Source organism: Protopterus annectens, chromosome 7.part1, assembly GCF_019279795.1.
Source record: "Protopterus annectens isolate FY-2018-M chromosome 7.part1, PAN1.0, whole genome shotgun sequence".
NCBI lineage: Eukaryota > Metazoa > Chordata > Ceratodontiformes > Protopteridae > Protopterus > Protopterus annectens.
The window spans coordinates 211,405,782-211,424,875 of NC_056740.1; the positions used below are offsets into that span (position 1 = coordinate 211,405,782).

The window sequence follows — 19,094 nt, forward strand, 5'->3', positions numbered from 1 at the left end:
TTATTTCAACAGTATTTTTAAACCCCATTTTATCCCAGTCACTAGCTATATCTGAAAACAGATATCTTCCCTAATAACTCAACTAATTTTAACTACCTATTCCTTAAATTATTCTAACAGGAGGGAAAGCACCAGCATGTTTTTTCTTCAATACCCTGCATTTTTGTTTATCGTAACTGTATTTGTGCATGACCATAGTTAAGGCACATGTTCCTGTGAAATATTTTTAGTCTAACCCAGTCACTGAACCCTGGAGAATATTTTGTACAATGTGTAAATGCTCTCAGAGTCCCTACTATTAAATTCAAATCTTCCATAATTCTACCTTGTTATATTGTTCATTCCCCCCCCCCCCATACATCCTCACTACTGCAAATCAAATTGCAGTGTCCACCTATATTACCTGCTGAAAGCAGATTTCTACCAAAATTTTAAGCTCCATAATAGTTTTGGTGAAATATAAAAGCATGCCAGTGTAACCCCCCCTCCCTTGCCAATAAAACCTTAACAAAATCTACCCCCCCCCCCCCATCACTGCTGGAGCACCTCTGGCAATTATATTCCACTGTTCCTAATATGCTGCTGCATATCCCTTGTAAAATTGTCAAATTTTCATGCTCATTTCTTTCTAAGAGTCTCCTTCAGTATCTGCACTCTGAATTTCTTAATTCATTCCTTTTCTATACCTTAAGGACATTCATGCTCCAGGACAATATGAACTGCATAGCTACATAAGCTATTCTCACCTATTGTACATGCAGTTTTCTGAATGTTTCCAGCTTGTGTTGCATGCTTATACTTGTTTAGCAGGATGTTCTCTTGTACAGCTAACATCCATTTGAACCCCTCAAACTCCATATTTGACATTTTACTGGGGTGATCTTGACTGGGTCTACAGAACCAGTTTTCAGCAGAGGCCCAGGGAGAAAAGCTCCACATACAAACAGTATAATCCAATAAAGATCACATTAGAAATACTATAAAAAAAAAGTATATAAAGAAACTGCTACAAGATGTATTACTACACACCTAGACAATTCTATACAGTCAAAACATTAGACGCTAGATAGTAATCATACATGTAGATAAGTGTCTTAAAAAAAAATACCTAGGTAGTGCAATGTGCGACAGAATGTTAGTTTCAGTTAGGAAAATACCAGCCAGAAAGTTAGTGATGCAGACATATAGCAAGACAGAGTTAATAGAAGCAATAAAGCCTGAGCAGTAGTTTAAGGATACAGTGTAGAAGCAGAGGAGTTGAGCGCTTTAGGATCTTGCAGCCTTGTGAGTTATTGAAATGTGACAGAGGAAGACCTGAGCATTAGGCAGGCTTTATGCAGGAGCAGAGCCATGTATTTGAGTTTTGTTTTTTTTTTTTTGAGGCTTTGAAATGGGTTAGGTCAGGCAGGCAGAGTGACCAGGCTTTCTTTTGGGTTTTGAGATAGTCAAGAGATTTGTCTTCTGATCGTAGGGATTGATTTGGTGTGCAAGGTGTGACTAAATTGGCAGGACAGGCAGTAGGCTTGAAAATAAGGTTGCGCAAGGTGGATAGCTGAATAAAGGCAAGTTGGTTGGGCAGTTCAAGCCAGTTTAATTCTCAGAGTGGTTTACAGTGGTGATATTTAGAGTTTGTGGCAACTTTGTTGCAGCACTGTTCCAACTTGCTTAGGGTTGGATCTGATAGGGCGCCATAAGGAGAGGAAGTAAAAATGTTTTTGCAAGGGTAGTTTTGGTTACTGCAGTAAAGAAATGTTTCTATAAGAGTCCCAGTTGAGTTCTTTATATTCTGCTATATCTGAGGGTCAAATGAAAGTTTGTCAACACCTAGTAAGTTTGGTTTCCTGCACTATTTCTATGAGTTATCAGATGCACGGATGTTTTAATCAGTGACAGGGGAAGTGTTTTGGGGATGAAAATACTAGTTTTGTCTTTGGAAGAAAAGGGCATTTCTTAGCCAGGATTAGACTGCTGTAAAGGACTTCGAGTAGTTCTGGTAGTGATTGAGCAGTGCAGATTATGGTGGAATCAGTGTATTAATGAGGATCCCAGGGCGAGAGGCAGTGTGAAGGTTATTAAAATGTGGTGTCCTAAGATGGAGCCATGAGGGACTCCAGTAGGGTTGTGGAGAAAGGGTGAGAGTTTGCTAGACCATTTCACTGCTTGTTTACAATCCTTAGTTCTGAAGCCATTTTATTGTGTCAAGACTGTATTCAAAGTAAGGGGTGAGACACTGTCAAAGGCCTTGGAGAAATAAAGGAATACTGAGGCTGTATAGCATCCTGCATGTGTGGCCTTGCTCAGTGTCTGTAAAAGATAATAGGGCTTTTAGCTGTGCTGTGGCTAGGTTGGAAGCCATGATGGGCTTTGGTTGAAAGATTATTTTGCAATAGATACTGCATTACCTGCTGATGGATAACCTCTCTAATTTTGGATATGGGTGGCAAGATGGATATAGGACAGAAATTAGATGGATCAAAATAATTGCTTCCTTTGTGGATGGGGTGATGGGTACTTCCGATTCGGATAAAGAAGTAAAAGAATGCTGATTCGGATAAAGATCTAAGAGGATGCTGATTGGGTAGGAGACTTGTTAGCAGCCAGTCCGAGGGAGTATGGGGGAGCTGAAGCAGAGCAGGGTTGGCAGCCAAGTTTGAAGTAGTATGGGGGGAGACAGTCAGCTGAAGTAGAGCAGGGTTTTAGCTTATGTAGCAGTTTCTTAATGGTGTCAGTATGGGCTGAAATGAGAATGGGGTTTGTATGACATTTTGTTGAGTAGGGGAGTTAGTAATGACAGGGTTATAAGTAGTTGATGGCCTGGGGTCAGTGTCTGAATAGGTTCAAGGGTGGGGGTCCAGCAGTGTGTCAAGTCTGAAATTGATTTTATGAAGTGCTGGTTAAAGTTTTTGGTTATTTGTGATGGAGGGGGTGTGTGCTCTCCATTTCTTCAAGGGTTAAAAGATACAGAGTGCCAAAATTTACTAGGGTTGATTTTATGCTGGAATTGAAGCTGGGAATAATTTACTTCTGTTGTTGTCAAGTGTTTTGACAAACGTGATTTTGTTCATTTTTGTTTCGTTTCCAGGTTGACCAGGCTAGGTCCCTTTGCTTAATCAGGTGTTTACATTCCTTGGAGAGCCATGGGGCTGAGTTTTGATTCTTTTCATACGAATGAGAGTTGGTGCATTAAGTATGTGAAGAAAGGTGTTATATAGTACAGCATCATTAAGGGGTGTCCAGTCCATTTCCTGCAAGAGATTCAAAAACTGAGTTCCTAACTGATTTTACAGTGTGTACTCTTCGTTGTTGGGAGTTTGTTCTAAAGGGAGTAAGATGGCAGATCACTCGGAGTGAGACAGTGTACCAGAAGAGGGGTAACTGGCAGGGTGGGATACTAGAATCCAGTCTAAGGTAGATTGGCAGGTAAGATCTTTGCTGCATCTTGTTGGAACATTGATGAGAAAAAAAAAAAAGTCAGATTTGTACTATTTGTGGGGAAGTTGGAAGCTATTGTTTGCCAAGCTACATTACATTTCCCAAGATGGTTTTAAGGTTTATTGTTTGGGATGTCCAGGATTTCCAACACTGTCAACTGGTGGGATATACATTATACTATTTTCTTTGTATATATAGGTTCAAAAAGGAGATAGTACCTCAGCACTGGAAAAGATGGGTATATTACTGATGTAAAGATGGATATATTACTGATGCAAAGGTGTGATGTTGAGTGTAGAGGAATATAAGTGCTATCCCTCCCCCTTTTTAGATCTCTCTTCTGGTTATTGCAAAGTTCGGAGGCAATTCTGAGTCTTTTAATATTGGGATGTCAGGTTATTTTGATCAATCCAGGAATGCAGTGGGGCTATTTTATTACATATACTTCCAAGGTCAAGTGCAAGTATGTTTAAATCTTTAAGGTTACTCTTGTGGTTAGGATTAGAGGGTTGGCCAGGGTTTGAGTAGATAGGTAATGAGGAATGTGTACCATGAGAAGTGTTTATTCCTAGGTGAGGGTACTGGTGTCAAATGTGGCTTCATGGGAGGTGAGGCCAGTTTGTGGCTTGAATAGAATGGGAGGGTAGAGGGGAAAAGCTGGGATGAGTAATGAGGAATGTGTACCATGAGAAGTGTTTATTCCTAGGTGAAGGTACTGGTGTCAAATGTGGCTTCATGGGAGGTGAGGCCAGTTTGTGGCTTGAATAGAATGGGAGGGTAGAGGGGAAAAGCTGGGATGAGATGCACAACAAGCAATTTGTGTTTGAATGTAGTATCATGTGTAAAAGACTTGTGATGTGTGCAGCTGAAGGTAAAGTTGGAAACGTTTTGACCTCTAGTGGGCTTTGATAATGTGGTGTTTTACCTTGCAGATTGTGATAAGGATGGGTGAGGGAGATGCGACTGGTCAGTAGTAAAATTATGGTGCAATGCTAGTTTGTGTATAATAGAAGAGAAGGTGGTAAGCCAGAGGTGCTGGGGGCAGGGGAACAGAGCAAGAAGAACCCCCCCCCCCAAGATGGTTTAACACCATAAACAGTAAGGTAGGATGTTCATGGATACAAAAGACAAGGTATCTGAATTCTAAATACTTGCCTCGAGTCACATCTAATTTTATAGTTATGGGCTTTCCAATGTCTTTCCAGGGATCTATTACACTAGAGTGTGAAGTGTTAATGTAGCTTCATCTTCAGCAGTAAAAGGGCTGAGAGTTTTTTTTTTTTAAAGGTTCAAGCTGTGACTCAAAAACCAGGTTGTGCTGCAGTAATATGACAGAAAGTAATGGCAAAAGACTTCCAAAGTGAAGAAAATACATAAGCAAAGGTAGACTGACAGCCATAAAAAGTACAGGGTTAGCTTGCTAGGGGAGGTGAAGTCTTCAGAGTTGCAGGGCTTGAAGCAAAAATGTCACAGCATTCAGGATCAAGTCATCATCCTAAAGACACCAAAAGAGCAAAGATTACCTCATTACCATGTTAAGATGGGAAAAACAAACTGCTTGCTATGATGAGAATGTTATGTTCAGGCCAAAAAGAGGTAAATTATTGTTCTATAGATTTAACAATGCAGATTACATTTACATTTCCTTAACCCACAACAGATGCTTGGAGATTTAAGTAGCCTTATTACTCAAGGCAAGATAACCATTTGAATCTTAAATACTTGTAGTGTTGTCCATTTGCAATGAACTCTGTACACTAAAGCAGAAACAGCTGTCCCTTCTTGATGTGGGGTTATCTCCCAAGAGCTGCATTTAATGTGACAAATCACAGTAATCTACTTTACCTCTTCAGTACAGTAAAATTACAAAGTAAATGGTTAAACTCTGCTCACATCTCAGGCAGACTACTCACCAAAATATGCCAGTTGGAGGTAAACTATCTGAATATGTAAAATGCAGTTTTGGTCCGAACAGTGATTCAGTTTTAACCATAAAAGCTTTATTGTAATTAAGGCAGTTACCATGTTGACTTACAGAATCAGCTCTGCTTTAAACATGCATTAAACAATGCTACAAAGACTTTCAATACATCAGGTGCTTTTTCCACTTAATTTGACAAAAAAGCTCCATCACTAAACAAGACAAAGTAACACTAGATAACAGCACGAAAGCAAAACCAACCTGAAGTCATGGACAGCAAACATGGCTTTAACTACACTTACAGCTCACATTTGGAAGTTAGAAACATTACACTAGATGGGGTCCTGTGGGTAACATGAGCCTAGCTTACAAGTCTACTGGACATTCTGAAGCAGCTTCTGGATATCTCCTTCAATATCTGAGGTGAGGAACTTCCTGCTGTAACGCTTGTAGGGTACTCCATCTGGGCCAATAAGAAATTTCTCAAAATTCCAGGAGATGTCATTCCTGCAGACTGGTTCCCAGATAATGAATTTTGGATCAGTCATTAATGACAGCGCATCATCACTGGGATAAGGAAGCTTCTCTTTCAGAAAGGTAAAGAGAGGGTGTGCATCCTTCCCATTGACATCACACTTTGCAAACAAGGGGAAGTCTGGCTCAAACCCATTACCTGGACGGACATATTTCAACGAATTCAGAATTTCTTCATTCTTGGTGTTCTCCTACAAAATACAACAGTTAAAACAATTTAAAATAGCTGCTTCTCCATTTTCATGGATCAATTCTCTAATCACTCCTAAAAGCAATACTTTCAAAATTCATACAGTATAGTCTCCTTTTGACTTAATGGTGCAGTGATGTAATTTAGTGGCTCATCCCTCTTCCAACCAACGCACTTGTTGGTAAACCGCAAAATAAGAACTTAACTAAAGCTTAATGGTGTAATGAAAAATGCAAGGTTAAAATTGAACCACACACTATTAAACAAGGCATTAGAAATATTGAGGAGAGAACCAAGTAACATAAATGAAATAAAAAGTGCAGTCTACTAGGTTCTCCAGTTTAGTTCCAAATAGCATTCTGTGATTAATACGTCAGGAGGAATGTTGGCATTCCTCTTTCTCCAGCACTATCTTGTAAACTGTATAGCTTACCATTTAATGCACTTTCAACATTGCGAGCACCTTAATTACAAGTATTAGAAACAAAAATATACATAAGCAATTAAACATGCTGCATAAACTGGACATCAGAATCCAAGCATTGATGCAAGCACTCATACAGCCACTGTATTCTTCTGTGGGCATCTGAATCAGAGATAATGTTGGCTTTGAGGAGTTGCCACAACTGTGAAAGTACACCCTTGCTAGCATGCCTATTACATGCCAAGCCCTAAAACAGGCATCTACACTGGGGTTAAAGACCTAAAGCCACCTTGATGGTTGCCTTAGTAATGGCCCATCCCATTCAAACCTTTCCTTCTGGTGATAAGGCAGTGGATAAAACATTCACAACTGTCAAATAGTTTGCATTTGCCTGTTAAATCTCAAATTCCATCTTTCTGACCCAAAACTGCTGGGGACCAAGCAGAGTATTTTGTATGCAATGAACCTCAACTGCCTTCAGCCAAATGGTACAGAAGTCCTTCCTTACAATCTCCCCAACATGACTACTGTGGATGCAATAGTTGGTAAGTATCAGCAATAAACTTTAAAATGTCCTTCCTTACATTCTTCACTGCGGCACCCAATTTGCTGCCAAATACTAATCCTCTGCTCCCTCAGATGTAAAAATACCATATTAAGATGTACTGGATCTCCCAGACTTACTAGAATCCATTTATGCAAAAGAAAGGCACTGGGTATATACCCTACATGCAAGTCACCCTGCTCTCCTGCACAGCCATAAAAACAGTTTCATTGCATGTTTTTTTTTTTCTGGCCAGAAATCTGTACACTGTATCCATGGCTCTAAACCCACATATGAACCCAAGTTAAAGATTAGCAATGGTGCTCCCAAAAATCTGTTTATCTTAAAACCGCTCTCCAGGTCTTTCAAAGATTTTACCACTTAAATACCTTGGACTCTGATGCACTTTTGGGATCAACTCCTTGTTAATTGCACTACCACCTCTATCATATACCCAACAAACCAGGTGGGTAAAGGAAGAATATCAAGGACTGGCACTACTACAATTCAAGGAGATCTCCGATTGCAGTGAGACTGACTGCAATGAAACTTGTCACAACAGACATGATTTCAATGAAATGACCCCCATTAACTTGGTTAAATCCTTCTGGTGGGCAAAATATGCAACATTTCCATGCCATTTTTTGGACAAATAGGCAACTGCACTCAACCTCAAACACAGTCATATCTTGACCACAGCAGGCTTGGCAATCTTGCTAAGGTCATTTGACTTTCCAAGTCAGCAAGTTCTGTGAGTCGGCTGATGCATCTGGCTCACATTTAGCATTATTGTACTGTAGCACCTCCCCACCATGTGCACTAGCAAGGCATGCCCACCAAACACCAGGTGACTTGTACAAATAAAAAAGGCTTTCATTTTAGTCAGATTTTCTGCTGGTGCATACTCTTGTGAGGAAAATACATAAGTGAAGTTACTTTCCATGACATCTACCTAGCCATCAGCCCCGTGACAGATCTCAGATTAACCAGTAACCAGTCCCTAAATTCTTAAGTCTACGATTTTGAAACATCTGCTCCTTCTTTGCTCTGATCTCAGAAGAGATATTTTCTAAACCTATCTTCAGAAAACAAAAGACATGCAAGTGTATGGGAAAGTCATTCATTTTGGGGAATTATAAGGGGATCTACGCACATTTTTGGTCTAAATTATTGTACGGTCAAGCACCCTGACAACATCAAGTAGATTTTCAAGGACATAACTGCTCTAGGCTCAAAATTTTTGGCCATCCCTTTTGAAACCAATAGTCGGGGTGTGTGAGAAAGAGTGAACTATTTTTTCTTAAATGCTTCCTTCTTAGAATAACTCACGATACTTGCAAGGATTTTACCAGTCCCTGGTCAAGTATGCAGACAAGTTAATGGGTGGACGCATGGAGCATTCACAAATCGCAGACCTGTATCAAACACCAACCTATGACACACATGTCATTGACAAGCCTACATGGTGGTCAATCATGCATCATTGCATGCCACTTCACACCTATCAATCAACAATTTATTCTATCAATCAACTTGTCAGTCAAGTGCCTCCCACACACCTCTCAACTGTACAGAGGTTCTTTTTTGGTCTGTTCCTCAATTTCTGATTTCAGCATTTTTGTGGCAAATAATGGAGAACTGAATTCACCAAATGAGTGTTTTAAACCTCACATCCTTCAGAAAATATAAAACCCTTATTCTAACAACTCCAAATTTACAAGAGAAAAAAAAAATTGAAGGTACAAGACATTATTCTAGCAACTCCAAATTTATAAGAAAAAAATGTATACTCGTTTTTGAAGCTGCCCCTCCCCCATTTTTGGCTTTACCCAGATTTTTTGCGTTCAGTTTGAGAGCTATGATCGTCGATTTCTGAATCGATCCCCAGTTCTGCAGGTAAGGGAACGACAGTTATGAATAAAAACACAGATAAGGAATAATGCTGTACAAATAGACTGCCTTAAATATTAAGCCCACATTCCAGAAAAAGTGCATTAGTTACAAAGTTGCCTTACTTTTGGCGACCTGGCGACCATTGTAAATGTTGGTAAAAGCGCTCATGATTTTACTAAAAAGGTGAAAAAATCGTTCCGCCGCCTATTTCGTGTCAATCGGTTTTACTGGGGGGAACCGCTATTCCCTTACGTGCAGGCCACTATAGAAATAAAACGCGTGTACTTCAGAGATATGAATCCGGAAACAAACTCAAGACTTGCTTAGTCTGTTACTCACAGGGGAAACATTTTTAACAAATCATCTTTGGGCTTTTTCCCGGTTAGGGGTCGCCACAACGGATCTCCTGTCCGCTCATGATTGGCAGTGGAGTTTTAGTGTCGAGTTTGCCAGCTCGGCGCCCAACCTTCCCCAAAAGGCACACACCTAGGACCAACTTAGAGCATTCCACCTACAGCATATCTTTGGGATGTCGGAGGAAACCCACGTGACCACAGGAAGGACATGCAGACTCCGCACAGAAGGCACCTCAGTCGAGGATCGAACTGGAAAACCTCTTGCTGTGAGGTGGCAACGCTAACCGCTGCACCACCGTGGCCACCCCCGAAACATTTTTAACATACTACTGTAACAACTAATTAAGTGTACTGTTTTACAGATGGTTTGTTTATAGTCACTTAGCGCCCCCCCCTCCCCCAAAAGGGGGCGGACCACATATATACACGAGTAGACAACACAACTGTTTGAATTTTCTATGTACACGAATGGGCTCGAAGGAACAACGGGGAAAATCATCCTTACCTGGTGGCCGAACTGATTACAGGGAAACCCAAGCACCTGCAGTCCTCTGGCTCCGTAGCGGGCCTGAAGCTGGTTCATTTGGGTATAATCCCTGACCGTTGTTCCTCAGAGTGAAGCTACATTTTCTATCAAGACCACTTTACCCCGGTACTTCGAGAGCGACTGCATCTCGCCGGCCAGCAAAGCTGCTGAAAAGTCATAAATAGTTTTCATCGCCATAATTTCTTTTTAACCTTTAAACAAACGGCCGGGGGAACAGCTGCTACTTATACACATGGAGGTCTCCACCCCTGCGCTAATGTTTTGGGATGATACAGTTTTAATAGGCTGAAAGTACTGAAGCCCGCCTCCTATAGTACTTGGAACACCTTGTTTTTTTTAACGCTAGAACAGCAATGTAGCTGTTTTTGTGCTTTGCAGTAATGTAGTTCAACAGTTACAGATGAAATCCCCCTCCACTTATAGCAATACATTTTGCATATTAAACAACAAAATAAAAATAATCAACATGCGTTTTCTCAACAGTAAACTGCAAAGAACTAGTGTTTGTTCGTGGTTACGAACTGTGTATAGTCTCAAATAGTTTGGCAGACAACCATTAATTTAGCCAGAGGTAAGTGCAATTTGAAATATCAAATATTTTCTGCACTGCATTTGCTGGACGAGAACACGTGGCCTGGCCTCGGCGAGACAGAAAAAGGGACTGTTTAACAGTTCAAATTTGATGTGAACTTCACTAAGCTGTAATTCCCGCCACAAGGGGGAAAAAACATAACTTTTGTTTTGGAGCACACGCACTATCTAGTGGGATCCTTTTAGTACTGCAAGCAAAATAATCCCTTCAGTAATGTAATCTTTATTTTAACTATTAGGCATAAACTTGAATGCCCACATCTACCCACCTGTAAAACAATAAGAAACAAAAAAACTTCAACTTTAATAAATTCTTAGAAGAACCTTAAGGCGATATTTTACTTGACTGGCTCTCCAGGAGTTTCGCGCAAGAGTGGGCGTTCCGCGTCTGATTGACGGCCGAACCTGCATATGAATGAGGCATGATTGACATGCCAATACAAAGCACGGTAATTTATAATAAATATACGTATGCATAAAATAAATGCAAACAAAGCCCCGTACAAATCCCGAAGTGTCGCACAAGCACTGTAGACACGTTAGTTTCACTCCGTAGTTATACGTCTGCATTAAATAAATCATGCATACGAAGGCCCAAATGTCACACGAGCACTGTAGACACGTTAATTTTACTGTTTTTTTTCTGCTAAAGTTATACTGAGTTTCTTAAATAACTACATATCCCGAGTTTTGAAGCAGTGTTTATCTGTGCAAAGGACTGATGTAACTCCCTTTCTATAAACTGTTGCTATAGTAGTACTTGCCGAAGAAACTACGGCAGCTAGGAGCTGCAGGTGTTGTCTAAGCAAGAATGATGTGGGAAACGGCAGTCTGAATTCACCTCCAAGCTTCGCTGTAATGTAAAAATAAGTTTTCCTTTAAGACTAAGCCATATTCTACCTTTCCCATTCAATTTATATACAGACTGTAGTTCTATTTGTTTTTATTTAGCCCATTTGTTATGTAGCTGCCAGAGATTTTAGGCTGTCAGCTGTTAGATTCTGTCTATGTTTACTGGTTCACCCAAACTGAGTTCCTGCACAAGGAATTTCTTTACTTTAGATTTTTTTCTTACAATTTACAGTGTCGTTTTTTATCATTATTATTGTCTGGCATTTGAATACAGGTCGGATTTCTTTCATTTTTACCATTTTTGTACTGGGGGGTGAAAAACTCTGAAGTGTGTAGTTCGGTGGTTCAGAGATTAGTTTTTCCTTTAAGTTTTTTTTGAGGGGAGCTGTACAGGGTGCTAAAATTCAAAGTAAACATTATTGTGCGAGGTATGTTATTGCTCGTGTCCTGACAGTTCGGTTGAATACTCCTTCAGTAACCGTGATCTCAAGCAACGCGGGCGGGGTTTGGGCGGTGCTTGCTACTGCCCATCTGGTGAGCCAGACAAGTAAAATATCATAGGTTCATAGGTAGGTACTAGGCTATTGGCCCTAGGGCCTATATAAGCCTAGCCAAACGGTACCCTGGCTTTTAAATAAAAAAATAAAGGCAAATAAATAATGCCTGGAACACCTGGTGCTCCTCTAAAGCCCCACAAGATCAACTCAAATTTCGACAATATAGGAATGATACAAAAAAAACATATTACTAGACAAAAAAAAAACAATTTCTGTCATCTACAGCAGAAACACACAACAAGCCACAGAAGTTCTGGGCAAGTATTAACAAACTCCTCCACCCAGGGCAATCCACAACTCAAACCCCTCAGCCCCAACCCAAATATTGCCAGAGTCCATTGCCATCACCTTCAACAGTTTCTTTACAGAAACCATCCAGGCCCTTGCTAGCAAACTTAAACCACTTGACTTTTTCTTCTTCTGGCTTTTCCCGGTTAGGGGTCACCACAGTGGATCACCTGTCCACTCATGATTGGCAGTAGAGTTTTACAATGTCGAGTTGCCAGCCTGGTGCCTACACCATGTCTTTGGGATGTGGGAGGAAACTGGAGCACCCAGAGGAAACCCACACGACCACAGGGAGGACGTGCAGACTCCGCACAGAATGCACCCCAGCCGAGGATAGAACTGGAGAGCCTTTTGCTGGGAGGCGGCAACACTAACCGCTGCACCACTGCGGCCCCCCTTAAACTTTTTATATCCATATAAATATGGATTGACATTTGACACATTTCCTCTACAAAAAAGTGCTGCCATTGATCTAAAGCACATTCCATTGAAAACACAAAGAACTGACTCACATTTGATAGAAAAGTCTGTAAGGTAATAGAGGATCACTGATGGTGAAGTTCTGGATCACAAGTGTTACAATGCAAATTGTTGCTTTATTTAATTATTAATTTATCTATCTTTTTGATCAGGTTAGTCCCACTAGGTTAGTAGCCTCTTTACAGGAGAGTCTTGAGGTGGTATTTATATTACTAGGGGAGATTTGGCTAGGGCATTGGTGAATATCTCCTACTCTTTTTGATAGATGCTGTTGGATATTTAACATCTACATGAGTTACCACCAACTCAAGCAGATGAGGCCTTGGTTTAACATCTCACCTGAAGGATGTGTTGGTCAATATTTGTAAAATGTTACTTTTCACTGTTGTGTAGTACCTCTACATGTAGAAGGTTGTGCTTTTGTGCCAGCAGTTATTGACTGCGTGACAAGTTTTCTCTTTTCTCTGCAGTTGTTGCTGTGAAGTTAGTATACTTAAGTAAGGAGGTATGGCAAGCTTTTACTGGGCTTTGCAGAGGAGCTTACCTGCTGCAAAAAAAAAAGTAGAAGTATTTGCTGTATACGAAGATTTGGATGTAATGTGTTTCAACAAAGTGTGCTTTCAGACTAAATGTGTATTAGATTATTTTTTAGATATTTTGTGATTAACTGAAAAGTAACAGACTGGTGTGTGTGTGTGTGTGTGTGTATGTGTGTGTGTGTGTGTGTGTGTGTGTGTGTGTGTGTGTGTGTGTATACAGCATTTCAAATAAATATTTTTATTTAACACATATACAGAAACAAAAAGTGAACCACATTTCAGAATAATTTCTTCTTCAGGCTTAGACTGACTTCCCAATAACTGAATTTAAATATCATGAAGCCGCGGTGGTACAGCGGTAGCATTGTTGCCTCACAGCAAGAGATTCTCCTGTTCGATTCTCGGCTGGAGTACCTTCTGTGTGGAGTCTGCATGTCCTCCTCACGGTCGAGGGGCATTCAAAAGATATGTGTAGAATGGGTGTGCCTTTGTTGAAGTTTGGGCATCAAGCTGGCACCTCGACACCCATAAAAAATCTACTGCCAATCATTAGCGGACCGGAGTCCTGCTGTGGCAACCCCTAACTGGGAAAAGCCAAAAAGACAAGTCTAATAGTTACACAATGCATAAAAATAATAATAAGGCAGTGATATAATCAATTGCACACAAAATTAAAAACAGAGGAAGGCAACACTTTTGACAATGGCACTTTGTTTAAACATACTTAGTTTAAAAATAACTCAGCAAATGCAAACCACTGTATTACACATTTTTTAAATATGCTTAAAATATTATCATTAGATCCTAAAATTAAGCTCATTTTCAAATCTTATTTGCCAGTGATATTCCGACAGCAACAATTCACTTGCAAAGTTGCCAACTCTGTAATGACTGATTTATGATTGGTCTAACATCTCCCCCACCACCTCCATCCACTGTGTGACAAAATCAAAATCCCTAGTAGCACCACCAGTGGCAAGACAGGTTGCCAACTGGATGTCTCCCACTACAGTTATTGGTATGTCAAACCAGAATGTTGGATGGAAAAATGCAGGGGGTGACTGGGCCTGCAGGGGTGCAGTACATCTTGGCCACACCCCTGGTAGTGTCACGGCAACTGCTGTACAAACTGGAAAAAGAAATGGAGAGAAACAAAATAATCGGAAAACAATTTCAAGGATAGTGACAAGGAAGGGAGAGGAGGGAGAAAAATATTTGCATAACATAAATATAATTAATTTAGAAACTCTTTTAATGAATGGCATCTTAGAAATATGTAAGTACAGCTGCATAAAGCTACTGTCTAACTGCATGACTGTATGATGTATAAAGCCAATGTACTACAATGTAATTTCTGAACAAGGTGGACACAGGTAGTTGTCCTGACATGTGCAGCTGTGGCTATGATAGTTGTGGGTGGGAATAATAATCTGCCTAAACAGTTCTGGGACAATATGGTGAGCCTGTGCCCATGGACCATTTATACCTATCCTGTTTTCTAACAATAGCAGGTATATTGGAATTAAACTTCAATGGACACATACAGCCTGAATACCTGTATTGCTCATATTCTGAATAGTATCCAATATGCATTAAAACTATCTCTGCATCCAAACATACCCACTTTTACCTATCCTGAGTGACAATGATGGAAGCTTCTGTCAGATAAATAATGCATAAATATACATTCAACACAACTGTAATTATAGAAAGAAATGAAATAATATGCATCCCTTTGCACAGAAAGTCTTTCCATTCATTGATACAGAAGGTAATCTTCCCTAGCTGTAAAATAAAATATTCAATTTGGCAGCATGCCTACAACACATACTTTGCTATGCAGGAAACCTATATGTCAGTGTAAACTGGACAGATACTTACAATGATTTCAAGTGCCCTTACTTTGAGCTTAACCACACACTGGCTAATAAGATCAGGATGGCACCTCTGCAGGACACTGTAATGGTTCCTATACTGCTCTCCAGTATGTGGAATGCCACTGGCATAATACATTCTGGCAAGTTTGTGTCAAGCATTCACTTTATACTGAGAATCCCCACAGGAGTTCCCAAGCAGGCACTCCTGGTGGTTCTTATGCAGCAGATATAGGAAGATGATCCTTGCTGCACCACTATGGGTGCCTTGTAACAATTATTGACCTTAAATGACATGGCCATTCACCAGGTCTCATTCCACAGGACAATGGCAGGCCTCTTATGGTCATATCCATTGACTTATTTTGGCAAATGCCATGTCACGCAATATAGAGCATCTCAGTAGCACAATCTGTTGCAGGGTGACCATAATGTAGCACTAAAACTCTTGTTGTGTCAGGGTGCTGTAAATATGTGAAATACACCAGTAAATATGTGTACTAACTTGCTATGCTTAACTATAGGAACAGATTTGCTCTTTATAGGTTCTCAGTTGCATGGATTCATACTAGGCTAATGACCAGCAGGATCTATATAAGCCTAGCTGTGCAACCCAACCCAGTTTTGTCCTAGAGTTCCATACATGCCTATATGGAGGGGTATGTTAAGAAAGAGGTAGCTACAGGTTAAATGTGGGAGGAGTATGTTAGTTGGGGATTAATTTACTTGCTATTGACCTCTATCCATCAGAGATATGGGGACAGGCTGGGGGATGAATTTGTGATTTCCCATCCAATTATCAAGGTTTCCTTTGAAGAGGGTCAGTGATGAACTCTGCTCCACAAAGATGGGGATCCTTTGAGACAGATATCGGTCCCTCCAGCAGGTAAACCCACTTGTCCTAACACTGAAACCCCTAAACCTAGTAACATTCTCTCCTTTAGCTTACTTCACTCATTAGAGCCCTAATTAAAAAACTCAAACCACCCACCCTTTCAGCTGACCTCCACCCTGCAGACTACCTGCAAAAAGCTGCTGATGTTATAGCATACCCTGTCTCTATTTTGATAAACAGAACCAAAACTGAAGCCTCTACCCCCTCTATCTGGAAAATATCATATGTCATACCACTCCACAAAGAGGGCAGCTCCATTGAACTGTCAAACTATAGACCAATAGCTATCCTTTCCCCTCTGGCTAAAATTATGGAAAAGTGTATCCATAAACAACTCTTACACTACCTTATTCAACATAATCTTCTGGCCAACTCCCAGCATGGATTTAGACCACAGCACAGTACCACCTCAGCCCTCTTCTCCTTTTCCAGTGTCATAAATTCCAACCATAACAACTACAAACTATCTTCTCCCCTGTTTCTCGATCTTTCCAAGGCCTTCGACATGGTTAACCACCAGCTACTCTTACTTACCCTAAATAAAATATCCCTAAATAACCATGCCATACAATGGTTTCACTCTTATCTTAGTGGGAGACAGCAGGCTGTCCTTTGGCAGGACAAACTCTCCACCCTTCTCCCCATTACCCTTGATGTCCCTCAAGTCTCCATATTAGGTCTCCTTCTTTTCTCCCTCTTTATCAATGACCTCCACACTGTAATCCCAGATTCAACCTGTATACAATATGCTTGTGACTCCACCCTGATTTGCTCAGCCTCTACCCCTGCAGATCTCCTTAGTTTAACCCAGAAAACCTTTAATACAGTGGAAAACTGGATCACTAATCAACAGCTGATATTAAACCCTAATAAAACAAAGCTATTGCTCTTCTCCCCTACTCATAAATCCTCTCAACCTTCGTTTACTATAACATCTAACAATGGGACCATAATCTCACTAGATATGTATACCAAACTCCTGGGTGTTATAATAGACAACAACCTCAAATATGATATGCACATAACCCAAACGATTAAAACCGTTAATAAAAAACTTGGCTCCCTATACAAAAACAAACCTTTTCTCACCCCTCTAGCTAGGACTGCCATTGCCCGTACCCATCTGCTTTCAACTTTACTCTATGCCTCATCACTACTCACTAACTTGAACAAAACTGATCTCAGCAAACTCTCTAGCTGCTAAAATCAAATTGCCAGGTTTGCCACAGGAACTCCCAACAGGACACTATTGTCAAAACCTAAACCTCTTAGGATGGCTAGAACTCTCCAGGCTAATTCAATGTAGTCAACTTACTGTAGCATCCAAGGTTATTAACCAGCCAGAAAAAAACGTCCTCCCTTAAAAACATTATCTATCCCTACAAAAACGCTAGGCCACTTCGTTCCACTACAAAACTTTTGGTTCAATCTGTTAAAGCTAACAACCTATCTGGAGAATCTTTGTTTGCAAATTCAGTCGGCAAAACCTGGAATTCACTCCCATCTGACCTTACTCTGAACCCCTCCCTTAATCAGTTAAAAAAAATCTACCCAGTATTTTAAAAGTCAGTGGTTATGTCCTTGCTCTAACCGTGACTAAAGCCTCATCTCCTTCCATATCCCTGCAAATTTGAAAAGAGAAACTGTAACATCTTTGCTGATAGTCTGTATATAGCTGCACCTATAGGTTTGATAAGAGAAACTCTAACATATTCGTATATATTTCCGAATATAAACTGTATTTTTCATAGGCTTGAAATGTGAGACTGTAACTTGTATATTAATACAATATGTTTGTGCATATACTGTAACTTGCTTGTCTTTATCTGTTTGTAAGTTTGGAGCTTTTCTCCCCAGGCCTCCACTGAAAATGGACATGTATCCAATCAAACTATCCCAGTCAACAAATGTCAAATAAAATGAATAAATAAATAAACTACTTTATTAACATTTTTATAAAATGCGACTGAAAACACTGAACCGACTACACAGATAAAGACAACTATAACAGTTAAAGTTCATAATAATAAGAAAAACTATATACAACATTAATTAGATAGATAATGGCAAGCTGGAACAACATTAAAATACTCATCAAACAAAACAGAGATATAATAAGCTGGCACATTATAAAACTAAATGTAGTGTCTCTGTGCAGCTTTATAGCCAAAACTTCCTTTGGAAGTTCGCCTTAGGCAGGACTTTAATATCTTTAATTTATTAATTTTTCGTTGTCATTTTTATTTTTCTCAATGATGCACATACTTCTTAACTGCTATGATGTGAGCGTAATGCTATTTTTGGCCCTGAAATTTTGCCTTATTCGTTCTAGATTTATGATGCTCTTCATAAAGTCGGACATGTTTATGAGAATAAGAAGTTATGTACTCACTATGACGTTCCATGTTTGTTCTCCATCTCACCTATATTCTTGCTGGTTGGGTTCAAAACTGAGCATTGGATCTGACTTGGCTGAATACAAAAGCTCGAGAGCTTTCACTGGCTCGAGGCTAATCCCTATCCCATGATCCACCGGGTAAAATCCCCAGATCTTGTTTGCAAGCAAAAACAGACTTAGTATGCCCACATATTAATACATACAGATTGTCTAACCATAGAAAGTAGAATCAGAGACTCCAAACCATCATAACTATATACATATCTATAAGATTATCCACACATTCCTCCAGGAATGAAGGAGGCGGAAGGTGGGTGAGACGCAAGAATATAGGCGAGATGGACAACAAACATGGAACGTTATGGTGAGTACATAACTTCTTAATGTTATGTTGTCCTATCTCAACGTAATTCTTGCTGGTTGGGACAGTGTCCCTAGGACCTTTACCCTACGGTGGCTCAGGAAAAAAGAGTCCTCAGTACAGTAGAACCAAAGGAAGACCTGTTCCAGGAGGCCACATCAACTATGTAATGAGTAATAAAGGTATAAAGTCTCACCCATGTGGTGGCTGTACAAATAGTGTCCATGGGAAGCCTAGCCTGAAAATCAGAGCATGTTGAAACTGCTCTCGCGGAATGGCCTTTTACTTTGCCTGGTAATTGTCTATTATTCTTACTGTATGAAAAGGAGATGCAATCTGTAAGCCATTTAGACAAGGTTACTTTAGAAACTGGCAATCCTTTTCTTTTGTCTGAAAATGTCACAAAAATCTGGTAAGA

General features: G+C 40.1%; 1 protein-coding gene across 2 annotated transcripts; it reads right to left on the reverse strand.

The window, feature by feature from the left end:
• Positions 1–5,410: 5,410 nt before the first annotated feature.
• Positions 5,411–10,044, reverse strand: LOC122807696 (glutathione peroxidase 1-like). 2 transcript variants are annotated; one of them, XM_044078656.1, is made up of 2 exons: positions 9,800–10,044; positions 5,411–6,078 (listed from the first exon to the last, which is right to left on the reverse strand). In XM_044078656.1, exons 1-2 carry the CDS (start codon positions 10,016–10,018, stop codon positions 5,728–5,730), a joined length of 570 nt encoding a protein of 189 aa, XP_043934591.1. In that variant the 5' UTR covers positions 10,019–10,044; the 3' UTR covers positions 5,411–5,727. The 2 variants fall into 2 exon arrangements, with proteins under 2 accessions (XP_043934591.1, XP_043934592.1); XM_044078657.1 differs by lacking the exon at positions 9,800–10,044 and adding an exon at positions 9,061–9,447.
• Between the last annotated feature and the right edge of the window lie 9,050 nt (positions 10,045–19,094).

Coding starts and splice junctions, on each gene's coding strand:
- LOC122807696 (XM_044078657.1), bottom strand. CDS start 9,081: ATGGTCGCCAGGTCGCCAAAA. Junction 6,079..9,060: donor TGGTCGCCAGGTCGCCAAAA/GTAAGGCAACTT, acceptor TGTATTTTGTAG/GAGAACACCAAGAATGAAGA.